At 50.4% G+C, this 14,615-nt stretch overlaps 1 protein-coding gene and 1 non-coding gene across 5 annotated transcripts in view; both read right to left on the bottom strand.

The window, feature by feature from the left end:
• ME3 (malic enzyme 3) overlaps window positions 1-14,615 on the bottom strand; it is a 220,759-nt gene that overhangs the window by 61,987 nt on the left and 144,157 nt on the right. For all 4 annotated transcript variants that reach the window (XR_009734485.1, XM_061406030.1, XM_061406029.1 and 1 more), the window contains one exon: window positions 2,142-2,303. Coding sequence is in view for 3 of the 4 variants with exons in the window: in XM_061406030.1 (XP_061262014.1) it covers window positions 2,142-2,303 (162 nt within the window). In the remaining variant the exon portion in view is untranslated. The remainder of the gene's footprint in view (window positions 1-2,141; window positions 2,304-14,615) is intronic.
• On the bottom strand, window positions 570-639 carry LOC133241897 (small nucleolar RNA SNORD30). Its single transcript, XR_009734707.1, has one exon. It is a non-coding gene; the product is annotated as a small nucleolar RNA SNORD30 (small nucleolar RNA).

Here is a 14,615-nt window from a genome sequence, read left to right as displayed (position 1 = left end):
TCCCACCCCAACGGGTTCCCAGTCTGAAGCCAGGTCTCTCTGTGTCTCCCTCACTTGACTGCATCTGGGGATGAAACCTGAATAAGCATCTCACTAGGGGCTACAGTGCATATTCTTGTTTAGAAAATGAGGGTGTTGTGCAGTGTCCAGAGGGGAAGAAGACCTTGGAAAGAGCTACGAAAAGTTTTCCTGAGAAAGATCACACAGGATACCAACAGTATAAGCTTTTCTGACAATATGAATAAGGAATGTAAGTAATGACCATTCTCTTTGCCTCAATATTTCTGCTTGTAGGAGTATATCCTTGGGAAATCATCAGGGACAGGAAGACTGACCTGCAAAAATGGGTATGAGAGCACAATTATATTTTCAAGAAGACAGAAACAACCTGAGTGCCCAAGAGTGGAGAGTTTCTTATGTGAACTGTGATACACCAGGCAGCTATGTAAATGACATTGTGGAAGAATTGCTAGTGACCTGGGAGAAAGCTCCTGACACACATTACCTTTAAAAAAGCGGGAAACAAAATTGTATATGCAATATAAACTTAATTTTGTTTCTTTTCTCTAGAAAATCAGATTTCCGAGTCTCAATAGCAAACCATCAGCTAAATGAGATTTCATGTAAATCATCACATATTTAATTTTGCTTTTATAAAAGCTACATTTGGTGGGGTTAAGGCTGGAAAGAAATATTCCAAATTGCAAACAGTGATTATGACTGGTTGTGTGACTAATATTTTATTTTTAATACTTCTCTGGATTTTTCTCAGATGGACATGCACGGATTTTAAATCCAGAGATAGATGTCATTAAGACAAAGATACAGAGCTGTGAATCGCAGACAGCACGAAGAATGTGACCCACGGGGGTGGTACCCAGAGCAGACAAACTCCTGGCTGGGGTTTGAGCTCCTTAAACTATAAATCTCCCAGAAGCCTGCAGGGGCTCCCAGCCACAGTTTGGGTCAGTTTCTCCCCATGGGTTTACAGGACACTCATGTGCCTGATCCAGGCATTTCAGCCTTTGGTCCCAGTGCTTCGAGTTTTAATCCTTTTCCAGAAGTAGTAGTTGTTGTTTATTCACTAAGTCATGTCCGACTCTTTGTGACCCCAGGGACTGTAGCCTGCCAGGCTCCTCTGTCCATGGGATTTCCCAGCCAAGAATACTGGAGTGGGTTACTATTTCCTTCTCCAGGGGGTCTTCCCTACCTGGGGACCCAACCTGTGTCTCCTGCATTGGCAGGCAGATTCTTTACCACTGAGCCAGCAGGAAAGTTCTTTACAGAGGTAGTTCACCTCTACAATGCTGAAAACACTGACCAGCAGCCACTCCCACCTCAGTGGCTTTCTTCATTAATGGATCAGAAAGAGAGAGAGGCCACCAGGGTAATAGAAACTGCCTGGGGTCACAGAACAAGGGAGCACAGAAAGCCTGTGCAGGGGCACCTTGGCAGGAGGGAGGGGAGCAAGAAGACCCAGAAGAGGCTGGGGGAGGACAGAGGGGCTGGGAGGGCGGAGTGGGCGACCAGGATGGAGAGAGGTCTTTGAGTCACTGCTGTGTAGGCGAAATGTCCTAGCAAAGAGGACCCCAGAGAGAAACAGCCCCCTTGTAGGGAAAAGCCAATTCTGTGTCCATGTTGTAACTGTTTCTTTGACTTGCTTTCCTTTGCTTTTGTTATTATTTTTAAAATATGTAAAAAATAGAATGGCCTGATTCAGAGAATCCTGCCCCTCTGCCTGACTGTTAAACTAAAATGCCTTTGTTCAGGACCCTGTCCACCTGTGGACAGCTGGAAGGAAGAAATGAACACACCCCCTGCCTGAGGCCTGCCATTCTAGGAAATATTTGCAAGATTCATGGCCTTTTTACTTTGCTTCCTCACTTCCCCCATCTCTGAGCTATAAAAGAACCTGGCATCCAGCCCCTGTAAGATGGTTATTTTGAGACATTAGTCTCTCATCTTCTTGGATGGCTCTCCAAATAAATAAAGCGGCTTCCTTGCCTCAGCACCCATCTCCTGGGTTTACTGACCTGTTGTGCAGAACAGCCCGATGCTGCGTAGACAGATCACTGCACCAAGGTTTTCCCCACCCGAGCCCAGCTGCTACCCTCTGGCTCCCAGCCAGGGCAGCACATTACCTCGTTGTTGGTGCCCACGTCCAGCAGCACAGGGAGGCACTGCCGCGGGTTGACGCCTCCGCACGCCGTGTACAGGGCCAGCTTGCCCACGGGGATGCCCATGCCGTAGCAGCCCAGGTCTCCCAGGCCCAGAATGCGTTCTCCGTCAGTCACCACCACCGCCTGGAAGGAAAGGCAGGACATCTGTACAAAGTGCCTGTTTGTGCAGCGTGTTGGGCCTGACGATGATGCTTACTGTGGGAATGGCAGGGATGTGTGTGCTCAGACGCTCAGTCGTGTCCGACTCTTTGCGACCCATGGACTGTAACCCTCCAGGCTCCTCTGCCCATGGGGCAGGGGTAGAGTAGGATAATCAAATAGTTAGCTTAGAAACCCCATTAGGGAGGGAACTTTAGGGGGCTTTGAGAAACCACAATAAGACTAATGATCACTCAAGAAAATAATGAGAAAATTCTGAAGCACTGTGGGCTTGCTTCACTCACAAAGCAAACGAAGTCCCTTAGCATCAGAGCCAGATTGGCTTGCTTAACAATAAAATCAAGACAACTTGCTTAGCAAGTTAAACTATGCAACAGAAGCACGAGACAGGCCCCCAAACAAAACAATGGAGGCATGAGACCTACATCCTGCCCAGTGAGCTGTTAATTAGTAACCCCCAAAACATGCGCTTTGGCCCCTAAGACATGTTCTTTGCACAATGACCCCCAAACAATAAAACAGTAGTAGCGAATAAGGCCTACAACTTGCCCAGTGGTGTCTTCAGGTTAATGACCCTCAAAACATGCTGTGTGCACACAAAAAACAATCATTTATGGAAAGGTGACTTTTCAAAATGAAAGACCCTTATTGTCCTGAGACCTGAAAATATTTTTCCCAAGTGCTATGACAGTCCTGGCTGGACCATACAGGGACGAGAAAACTTCCCTGCCCTAGCTGGGGGAGGAACTGATGAAGGAAACATGACATCTACTCAAGAAAGACAAAGAAGATCTTCTCCCTCTCCCCTCTCTTCCTGTGATTATGAAAATGCAACCCACTGAGTACTCAGGGCAGTGAGAGCTGGCCGGGAACCTTGCAAGTGAACCAACTCTAATAAACTTTGTGTGCAAAGTTGTTTCAATCATGTCCAACTCTGCGACCCCATGTAGCCCGCCAGGCTCCTCTGTCCATGGGATTTTTCAAGCAAGAATACTGGAGTGGGTTGCCCTTTCCTTCTTCAGCGGATCTTCCCCACCCAGGGGTTGAACTCACATCTCCTACACTGCAAGCAGGTTCTTTACCGCTGAGCCATCCCTGAGTCAGGGCACTTTGCAAAAGACACCATGCTAAAACCTGGGGGAAGGAGCTTCAGTTTGCTTATCTCTAAGATCAAGAATGTGTGGACCCAGCCCTTGAAAGGAATGGGCAGAAGAGAGATGGAATGTGTATATTTATACTGACTCTGGGGTAAAGTATGAGAGCCGTGTCACAGCTCAAGAGCAGCAGAGACAGAGAGAAGGGAGAGGCACTTCCTGCAGGGCAACCCTTCTTGGATGAGGGGGAAACACATGCCAGACCTTGGAAAGGTGGAGATTACCCATTTGATGCAAAGGAAATTATGGTTCAGGGTGGAAGTGGTGGGGGTATAGGGTGTGTGTTGGGGGAGAGGGGGGTTTGGGTCCCAGGAAAGGAAGCAATGGAAAATCAGGCTGGAGTCAGACTGAGGGGGACCCTGAATGTCAGGCCAAGGGGAACCCCTCAGGGTGACAGTGAACTTGTTTATAGGTCATCCCAAGCTGCTCCCCAGCACTGGTTCCCTACATCTTCAAATGAGTGGAGTTTATGGGGCCACCCAGCCCTCCCCTGGAACCAGGTTTGGGTCAGGACGTAGGACCAGCTCTGAGATGTGGATGTCCTGGGCACCATAGGGGTCACTTTACTCCATGTGGCACAGCGCTGGGCCCCGTGGATAAAGAGATGAAGACTCCGTCCTGCCAGGAAGGGTTTAAGATCCAGCACCCACAAGCTCTGCAGAATCTCCTCTCTCTTTCTCCAGGAGTGAGAGCACACAGGGCCTTTTAATAGACACTGGTGCATAGATTTTTAAAATACCCCTTCACCTCTGGAAAGGGGGCCCTCGAGAGGGCAGCGGACATGGGACTATCATGCTGTCTCCTTGAGATTGGTCTCTTCCCCTAGGGCGAGGGCCCCTCCCCCAACCCTGTCTCACGTCTCACCCGATTCTCCCCACACCCGGCAGGGAGGCAGGTCAGTGATGGTTATCCCTGATGCACAGCTGAGCAAACTAAGCTCCTGGACCTTCACGTTCTGTACGTATTTGCTCAGTATCAGCCCCACGCCAGGCACTGCACTGGAAGTTTCCACGGCAGTTATCTTAGAAACGCTGGGTGACTTACCAAGGGCACTTTGCTTGTGAATGTGGCAAGCGGGGGTTCTAGTTAGGCTTCAGGTTCCTGGTCTGGGCTCCCTCCACTCCCCGCGTCCCAATCCCCCCACCATTCAGCTGAGAAAAGCACCTGTGCTCTTGGCCAAGTCCCACCCCACCTCCCATCCGACCTCTCTGCGGCCTGCCCTTGACCCCCTCCTGGCCGCTCTCCCTGAGTCCTGTCTTCACACTGTCCCTGGGGGCCCAAACTTTGCACATTTCCCTACCATCTCTCCTAGCTAAAACCTCCTTATTCTGATTCCCAGTCTCTCACACTTTCTCTCTGCTGAGGCACAGAGAGAGACAGGGAGTTCTACAGAGGAAACCAGCTATGACTCCAGGGTGCTCTCCTTATAGCCCTGGGGCTTTTCAAGATGGTGGTGGGGAGCTTCCCTGGTGGTCCAGTGGTTGAGACTCCACACTCCCAAGGCAGGGGGCATGGGTTTGATCCCTGGCCGGGGAACTAAGATCCCGCAGAACACACAACATGGCCAAAAAAAAAAAAAAGATGGCAGCAGAGGTCTGACCGGGTCCCTCCCAACATGGAGATGCCTGTGGGCACTTGACTGCATGCCTGACTGCTCTAAGGGGATATCTCACCTCCATCTGCCATCCACTCTCAATCCTGTTGTGCTAACAGGTGCGTTGCTTATTAATTTTCCTTTTTTTTTAAACTGGAGTATAATTGCTTTACAATGTTGTGTTAGCTTCTGCTGTACAACAGAGTGAGCCAGCCATATGTATAATGTACCTGTATCCCCTCCCTCCCACCCGCCCTCATCCTGCCCCTGTAGATCATCTCAGAGACCTGAGTTGAGCTCCCCATGCTATACAGCAGTGCCCCACAGGCTAGTTTACAAATAGCTATTTTACAAAGCCCTCCCTGTGGCTCAGTGGTAAAGAATCCACCCGCCAAGCAGGAGATGCGCATTCAGTCCATGGGTTGGAAAGATCTCCTGGAGAAGGAAATGGCAACCTACTCCAGTAGTCGTGCCTGGGAAATCCCATGGACAGAGGAGCCTGGTGGGCTACAGTCCACGGAGTCACAAAAGAGTCCAACAAGATTTAGTGACTAAACAACAGCAAGTGTATATATTGCAACAGCTTCACAACCAGGGTCAAAGGCCTTTTTTCGCTGTTGTTCAGTTGCTAGGTTGAGTTTGACTCTTTGTGACCCTGTGGACTGTCGCCTGCCAGGCTCCTCTGTCCATGGGATTTCCCCTTTACTGCCTTCTAACTGTCCATGAAATAGAGTCCAAAAGGCTTATCTCTAATGACAGGAACCCGACACGCCTTCTGGAATTTATCTCCAGTTACTCATCTGCACACAATTGCTCTCTTTGGTCAAACTGGCCTCACTCCCGCCAGAGGAGGGACACACTCTCTATTCACCTTTGGTCTCTCTCGCCTCTCAGCCTCTGTCTCCTCCTGCGCTTTCCCCAGCAGTGCAAATCCCGCCATTACAACCTAATGTGATTTCTTCTAGCACCTGCTATATATTCCATGCACCTGGCCTGCGCACCCTTCCTGGCTGCCCGCCTGCCTTCTGCAAACAATAATTAAGTACCGACTGCTTGCCAAGCCCTGCATACGGTGCAGTTAAAGCCTTTGATAGTGATAGCATTTGCGTTCTTATTTAACATTTAAAAAATGCACATTTTATCTCACCCAACAGCCTAAAGGTTAACAGCAGGGGTTTTGGCATCTAATAGCCAGCACTTGAGACTAGCCTTCTTGATAATGTACCATATGTAATCTTGGGTCAAATCTTGAGTTTTAATTTTCCATAACATTAGAATAATTAAAATATCCAACTCATTAGGCTGTAAAGATCAAAGTTGTTAGTCACTCAGTCACGTCCGACTCTTTGCAACTCCATGGGTAAAGATGAAATTAAATAATAAATGTCTCATTTAACCAGGGGCCTTGTACAATAAAGTAAATGATTGGCAAATGATCACTGCTCTTATGATTATATTGATGATTATTATTTAGGGCAAAGGCTACATATTAGAATTTTTAATTGTTTCATCGCTCTTTAATGCAGCCTCACCGCAGAAAGGCCATGCAACAATTATCTGTTAAATGAGTGCGTGAAAAGGAAACCATGGAAGACCTTGGCAACTTTTAAGAAAGTCTGGCTATATGGGCTTCCCAGGTGGCGCTAGTGGTAAGGAACTCACCTGCCAATGCAGGAGACAAAAGAGACGTGGGTTTGATCTCTGGGTCAGGAAGAATCCCCTGGAGGAGGAAATGGCAGCCCTCTCCAGTGTTCTTGCCTGGAGAATCCCATGGACAGAGGAGCCTGGCGGACTGCAGTCCGTGGGGTCGCAGAGAGGTGGACATGACTTCGAGACTGAGGACGCATGCAATTGGTCTTTCTACTCCTGGAGTCTCCTTATCCCATTTTGTTTTTCAAAGCACAGCTAGATTTGCCACTTCCTTGCCCCCACACCTCCAATGGCTCCTGATGCCTATAAAATAAAGCTGAAACATCTCTGACTGACATTTAAGACCTTCCATGATCTATGTCCAATCTACTCTTTGAATTTCCCCTTTATGCACTCCATGCTCCACCCAAATGGAAATACCGCTAATCTTGTATAAGGTGTGTGTTTGCTAGCCTACATGCTATTTTACACCTCAATCCTTATACCTCCTTGATCCAAATCCTACCATCCTTACATGTTTCAAGAAACAGTTCAAAAGACACTTTCCTCCATATGAAGCTTTCCTTCTGGAACATATCACTCCCAGCTCTGAATTCCTATAGCATTTTAATCTCCCATGTCACCTAAGCCTTTCTTTTTTGTATGACAGTTATATCTATGTCCGTGTCTTTCATAGCAACCCTTTAAGGGCAGGTAAAGGATCTTGTCCTCTTTGATTCTTTAGCACTTGGCTTGGGACCTGCAGTGCAACGATGGACAATGTGATTGGCCCAACAGAGAGAGCAAAGGCTCTTCTCCACGGGACTGAATTCAGACCTGGAGTAGACAGGCAAGTTCAGAGAGAAGATGCTGCCTCCTCTGGGGCTGGGACCACAAGAGCGGGAGGATTCAGAAGGCTGAGGGCAAGCTTGAGTTGCAGCCTGGGGTTTCAGAGCCTGGTGATGGCTGCCCTGAGCCACAGCATCACAGTTCCCACGTCTGGATGGCGTTTACAGCTCGTGACCCCTCCGTATTTCTGATAACAAGGAGAAGATCCGGATGACTGGGGGATGCTGTGCCCCCTTCTTCCTCTGTCCAGCCGGCTTCTGACTTACTGTCCATCTCCCTCAGCCTGCATGGCCCTGGCGGGACTGACCCAAGACCGATACGAGGGCCCCGAGTCCTGGCCTGCCCCGGCTCTGGTTACCCTGGGCTTTAAGCTCTGGGCGTGGGCCGCCCTCAGCACTGTGTGTGAGGCCCTCTCCCTCCTCCTCCTCCTCACTCACCCTTCCCATCTCCTCCTTCTCTCTGCCTCTTTTTCTCTCCCCACAACACAAATAATGCCCCGGCTGTGGTTTCAAATCTTGGTTCCATCCCTCACCAGCACTGAACCTAACTTCCCAGTTGCCTTATCTATAACACGGGAATGACAATAATTGCTGCCTCTTGGAGGGTCGCTGGGAGAAGCCAGTGAGTTCATCCGTATAAAGCACTTAGTGGGATGCTGGCAAGTGGATGTGGTGCTGTGCTGTCCAGATCCCCTCAGAGGAGAGAAGAGGTCATTACCTGAGCTGTACTTTCAGCCTGCTTGGGTACCTGCTCAACTGAGGAGAGCCACCTTGACCAATGTCATGCTCCATTCCCAGGGCAGCGGCCCACAGCCAAGGACTGAGGGACCCCTTGGCCCAACTCGGGATGACGGAAGAGCCATCCCCACTCCTGAACCTCCTCAGGCGCCCCGCTGGGTCTCTCGGGGCCCCCCGACTCAGCCCAGCCTCTCCCTCTCCTCTGTCCTGCCTCCTTTCCTTCTAGAGGCTGATCCCAAGTGCCCTTCCTAATACGCTGATCTCCACCCAAGAGAAATGTTTCTGGGGAAATCCAACTTCTGACACTGATTGGGGCTTACCCCTTGGTGGGTATGGGCAAGGCAGGCAGGCACTTGGCACTAAGTCTGGTCCAGGTTTAAAGGCCCAAGAGGCTGGTGCCCATAGGCAGGGGATGCTCCCTTGGCTCCAGGGCTCAGCCGCCTCTCGGCACTGTTAGCTGTTAGGCTTGGGATGAAGGAGGGGTTTAGGAGCCTGGGAAAGCTGTTGAGAAAGGGGGCTCTTCTGAGCCGAGCCTTCCTCCCGGCTCGGGGCAATGGCCTCTGTGGGAAAGAGTCAGAAAAGCAGCTCTCAGTCCCCTCTGTGATTTACACCGCAGGGCTCTGGGGAGCGGTGGGGCAGGCGGCTCTCCCTCCCTGCGAGAGAGGAGCCCCCAAACCCCACGGTCCCCCCGGCCCGAGATCGTGACCTTGCTTCCCTGACAGCCTACTCCTCTTCCTGCACGTGTGCAGTCCTGCTTTCTGGCTGGGAAACTAGAGAAAGTCCTGTTTTATTTTCTGAGTTCTTTCAGAAGCATCTCTCTCTCTCCTCTTTTTAAAGATTACCTGGCTTTTCTTCCAAAGCTATGGTCCCACTTTATATACCCGTCGACAATGAGCGAGAGTTCCAACTGCTCCGTGTCCCTGCCACCCCTCCTTTTACACTTCCTGCCATGCTGATGGACATGTTGTGGTAGCTCACGGTGGGTTTCTTTAAGTTCGTTCATTTATTTTTGGCTGTGCTGGGTCTTCGTGGCTGCGCTTTGGCTTTCTCTAGTTGCGGTGAGCCGACTCCTCACTGTGGAGGTTTCTTCTGTTGCAGAGCACAGGCTCTAGGGCGCGCTTCAGTAGTTGCAGCCCGTGGGTTCAGCAGTCGTGGCTCCCAGGCTCCAGAGCACATGTGCAATAACGGTGGTGCGTGGGCTTATTGCTCCGCATGTGGAATCTTCCCAGACCAGGGAATAAACCATGTCCCTTGCACCAGAAGTGGGATTCTTAATCACTGGACCACCAGGGAAGCCCACAGAAGCATCTCTGGACCACGCCTCCCCTCCAGCCAAGAGGCGAACTATGTGAGGGTCCAGAAAGACCTGCACCTTGAAAAGCTCTGCCTGCCCTGCTCAGCAGCTGGGCTCTGGCTGGCAGCGACACTTACTGGCGGGCGACCGTGGGCATCACTTCACCAATAAACAAGAAAGGCTGTGGCTTAGAAGATTCTGTACGTTTGGAAGGGTAGTCCTGGAGTGAGAGGGAGGCACCCTCCAGAAAAACGCTGTCGTGGGGCAGGGTGGCGACTGGGGGCAGCCTGATCAGTCCTAACTGACTTGTATGTGCATGCGTGTGTGTGTGTGTGTGTGTGTATTAGTTTCTCAGTCATGTCTGACTCTTTGCGACCCCATGGACTGTAGCCCACTAGGCTCCTCTGTCCATGGAATTCTCCAGGCAAGAACACTGGAGTGGGTAGCCATTCCCTTCTCCAGGAGATCTTCCCGACCCAGGGATCAAACCTGGGTCTCCTGCATTGCAGGCAGATTCTTTACCGTCTGAGCCACCAGGGAAGCCCAATTGACTTGTACACACGACAAACCATGGGCCCAGTATTCAGAGCTCCTGGCTTTTCTAGAGAAGTCAGAAATCCAGGGTTTTAAAATTGTGGTTTTGTTTTTTTTCAAATGAAGTCTCTTAAATTTAAAATGTTGCCTACAAATTTAAAAAAATCTCAAAAATCACTGAAAAGCAATAGTGTCTGAGAGCCAAATCTCCTGGCGGCGCTTTTGTGGTCTGCTGTCCCCAGGTGGGGGCTGCCCTCCTCAGCCGCCCTCAGGCCCCTGCAGTCTCCATGCAGCCCCGCTCTGTGGGCTTACGGCCCTCTCCAGCGATGGCAATGCCCACCCCAGTGCCCGTCTGTACGGCACAGACTTCATCAGAGGTGGCCCTCACAATTTTCTGCTGTGAGGTCAGAGAGGCCATCGGCCCACACGGTAGCTAAATGGAAGATCCAAGACCAGAACCCAGAACCCAGGTCTGCCTGGTTGCAAAGCCAGAGCCGACTCTTCCACATAGCTTCCAAGACCAACCTCAGGGTTTCTGCAAAGTGGAACAGCAGTTCTGCGTGGAGGGGAGGCGGGGGCCCCAGGGATTCACCCATCTGCTCTGGGGTACCTTGGGGTGAGTGGTCAGGCAACCCTGTTGCTCCTCATTCCCACACTCCTCTCTTCGGCGGCACAGAGAGAACGTCTCAAAGTGTTAGCTGCTCAGTCGTGTACAGCTGTTTGCGAACCCATGGACTATAGCCCGCCAGGCTCCTCTGTCCATGAGATTCTTCAGGCCAGAATACTGGAGTGGGTTGCCATGCCCTTCTCCAGGGGATCTTCTTAACCCAGGGATCAAACTTGGGTCTCCTACATTGCAGGCAGATTCCTTACCATCTGAGCCACCAGGGAAGCCCTGTTGGACATTTTATTTATTTAGTCGCTCAGTCGAATTGTTTCTGGGTCAGTCTAACTGGACTTCAAGCTCCTTGAGATGCCTGTACACCATCTTTATCCCCAAGCCCTCAGAGAAGTCTTACAGAATAGATGTTTACTAAATGGCTGTTGGGCTTCCATCATAGCTCAGTCGGTAAAGAATCTGCCGGCAATGCAGGAGACCCGGGTTTGATTCCTCAGTCGGGAAGAACCCCTGGAGAAGGAAAATGGCAAACCACTCCAGTATTCTTGCCTGGAAAATCCCATGGACAGAGGAGCCTGGCGGGCTACAGTCCACAGGGTCGCGAAGAGTCGGACACAACAGAGTGACTAAACCACCACCAAATGGCTGTTGAACACAGCTAAATTAGATGCGCTGGCTCATGTAGCTCACGCTTTCCCTAGAGGAGCTGGGTGCTTCTCCTTGTCTGAGCCCTGCTTCATTCCACCTCTTCCAGAATGACCCCAAAGCCCCTGTTTCTCCTCTAAAATCACAACAGGTGCTGTCTTCAACTCTCTGGTAAGTAGCACTTCGTACTTGGAAGGTTCTTAAAATATGTTGGTTGAAGTCAACAGATACTGAGCAGCTAAGGTTCAAGTTTGAATTCATATCTCGATTTCCCAAGTGGAGTGAAGCACTTTGGGATCAGGGTATGTGTTCTCCCTATTCTGCACTCCTCGAAGCAGAGCTCTGGGTGCAGCTTTGTAAGTTATGCCCTGACAGGAGGAGAGATGGGAACCTGATATCCAGCCCACGAGCTGTCAAGGCCCTGTGCTAGTCTGGAGGAAGGAAGGAGCACTTTTTTTCCTTACTGGTTAAGAGGGGACGTCTTTTCATCATTCTTTTAAACTCCCCATAGCAGGTGGCGCTAGGGGTAAAGAATCTGCTGGCCAATGCAGGAGACACAAGAGAAGTGGATTTGATTCTTCAGTCAGGAAGATCTCCTGGAGAAGGGATAGGCTACCCACTGTAGTATTCTTGGGCTTCCCTGGTGTCTCAGACAGTAAGGACTCTGCCTGTAGTGTGGGAGACCTGGGTTCGATCCCTGGGTTGGGAATATCCCGTGGAGGAGGGCATGGTAACCCACTCCAGTATTCTTGCCTGGAGAATCCAATGGAGAGAGGAGCCTGGTGGGCTACAGTCCATGGGGTCGCAAAGAGGGGGCAGGACTGAGCAACTGAGTATGCGTGCGTGTGCATGCGTGCACACACACACACACACAACTCACACACACACATACACACACACACACACATACATACAGAGCTCACACAGAGGCACCACAGATGTCAGTGCAGACCCCATGACTCTGCCCTGGCACAGGCCTGGTATCTGGAAGATGTTCATCAGGTCCCTCTACTAAGTTCATTCAGTTCAGCAAGCATCTACTGAGCACCTACTGTGGACAAGCCTCTCCATGGCTGAACTGTCCAGGAAGGAGGAAAGATTACACAGGACAGGCTGCAGTTAACTTTCCATCAAGTGAGCTGGCTTCCCTTAATGAGCTCAAGATTTCATTATACATTCATCCTGACACACCTTGGAAACTTGCTTCTTCTGAGACTGGGGCCAAAGCCTGCAGGGTCAAGACCTGCCTGTAACCAGAGTCTAAGAAGACAAGCAGGAAAGAGAAGCACCAGGCACATCACGTGTGTGATTGCATACTCAGTCTGGTCCGACTCTTCACAACCCCATGGACTGTAGCCCTCCAGGCTCCTCTGTCCACGGGATTCTCCAGGCAAGAATACTAGAGTGGGTTGCCATGCCCTTCTCCAGGGGATTTTCCCATCCCAGGGATCGAACCCGAGTCTCTTCTGTCTCCAGCACTGGCATGTGGATTCTTTACCACTGAGCCACCTGGGAAGCCCCAGGGCACATCACACCCAGATGGAAATGTTCTAACTGAGCTCTTCACTGAGGTCAGGACTGGAATCCAAGGGCCCTGGCTGTGGCGCCAACCTGGATCCCAAGAGCCAAGGTCCTGTCCTACTTACTGTGGTTCTGAACCCCACCACGCCCCCAAGACCGCCAAAAGTGGGTGGAACACAGGAGAGGGGGTTAGAGAGAAGCTGCACTTGGTGCCTGGTGGAGGGAGGTGGCCCAGGGAACTGGCTGGGAGGGAGGGAGAAAACGACTGTCAGCCTCTCAGCATTGCCTTGGGAGGGACAGGAACTGGGTGTGGTCTGCTCCAGTCCCTCCCCTGCTCGTGTGCCAGAAACGCCCTCACCAAGCAGCCAGGGGATGTTCTGTAATTGTGCTTCAACCATTTGTTTGCAGGGGCTTCCCAGGTGGCAGTGGTGATAAAGATCCCGCCTGCCAAGGCAGGAGACCTAAGAGATGCGGGTCCTTCCTGGGTCTGCAAGATCTCCCAGGGCAGGGCAAGGAAACCCACTCCAGTATTCTTGTCTGGAGAATCCATGGACAGGGGAGCCTGGTGGCTACAGTCCATGGGGTCAAAAGAGTCAGACAGGACTGAGCCACTAAGCAACAACAACAATGTACCAGCACTGTAACGGGCGCTGGAAGCACAACGGTGGACCACAGAGAGACGTCCTGTCCTGGGGCCTGATAAGGTGATGGGATCTGACCTAACTGTTACTTCGTTTCCTTTTAAGTATATTCATTTCTAGATACAATCTTTACAGATTTCAAATACAGGATTATAGAATCATAGATGCGAAGAGACACAGAGGAGATATTCCTTTAGCCCAGTGCCTTTCTGCCCTGAGCTGAGGTTCACATCTCTTTTACAATATCCCCATCAAGTGATCATGGGGTCCCTCCTTGGATATCTCCAATAGTAGGCGATTTACAGTCCACAGGGTTGCAGAGTCGGACATGACTGAATTGACTTAGCACACACGCATGCATGGCGTCATTCAATAAGATTTGTTTGCAGAAGTGACGATGATCTTAGAATCCAGAGTCCCTGAAATCCTCCACAAAAATCCCCATGAGAAGAAATCTGGCTACACAGCCAGAGGCTAACGAGTTTCTTCAAAGCTGCACCGATTTTGCCTTCTATATTATATCATTTGCTATATAAAAACTACTTTTCTCCTTAAATGTTTTGAGTAAAACTGGAAACAGTGCCAGATTCTTTTTGTCACTCTGCACATACATCCCTTCTCCCCCACTTTGTACCCCCGCCCAACACATACTGCTGTGCACACCCAGGTGTGAAGACGTTGCTCATCATAAATCTTTTCTCTTGGTGCAGAATGTCCCTGCCCTCCATCCTAGTCTCTCCAATGCCTGACTGTCCAAACTCTACCCCTCAACTCAATGCTTTGCTCCAATGTCACCTCTTCCATGAAGTCTTCCCAGATTACCCCGACTAAAAGGAAACTCTCTCTTTGAACACCCCCAGCTCTTCTGTGTGCCTGATTAATCTCTGATCAAGTTCCACCTGTTACTCTTTTGTCTCTCTCTCTCTCTTACTTTTCTCATGAAAAGTTAGCTACTTGAGAAGAGGGTCCACGCTGGATTTTCCCCTGAATCCACCATGGAAACCAGCAGTGAATATTCAGCAAGTACTCAATACATGCACTAGTACTACTATTAATAAT

Source organism: Bos javanicus, chromosome 29 (genome assembly GCF_032452875.1).
Source record: "Bos javanicus breed banteng chromosome 29, ARS-OSU_banteng_1.0, whole genome shotgun sequence".
In the NCBI taxonomy this organism is placed as follows: domain Eukaryota; kingdom Metazoa; phylum Chordata; class Mammalia; order Artiodactyla; family Bovidae; genus Bos; species Bos javanicus.
This window is presented reverse-complemented; position numbering and strand designations above follow the sequence as displayed.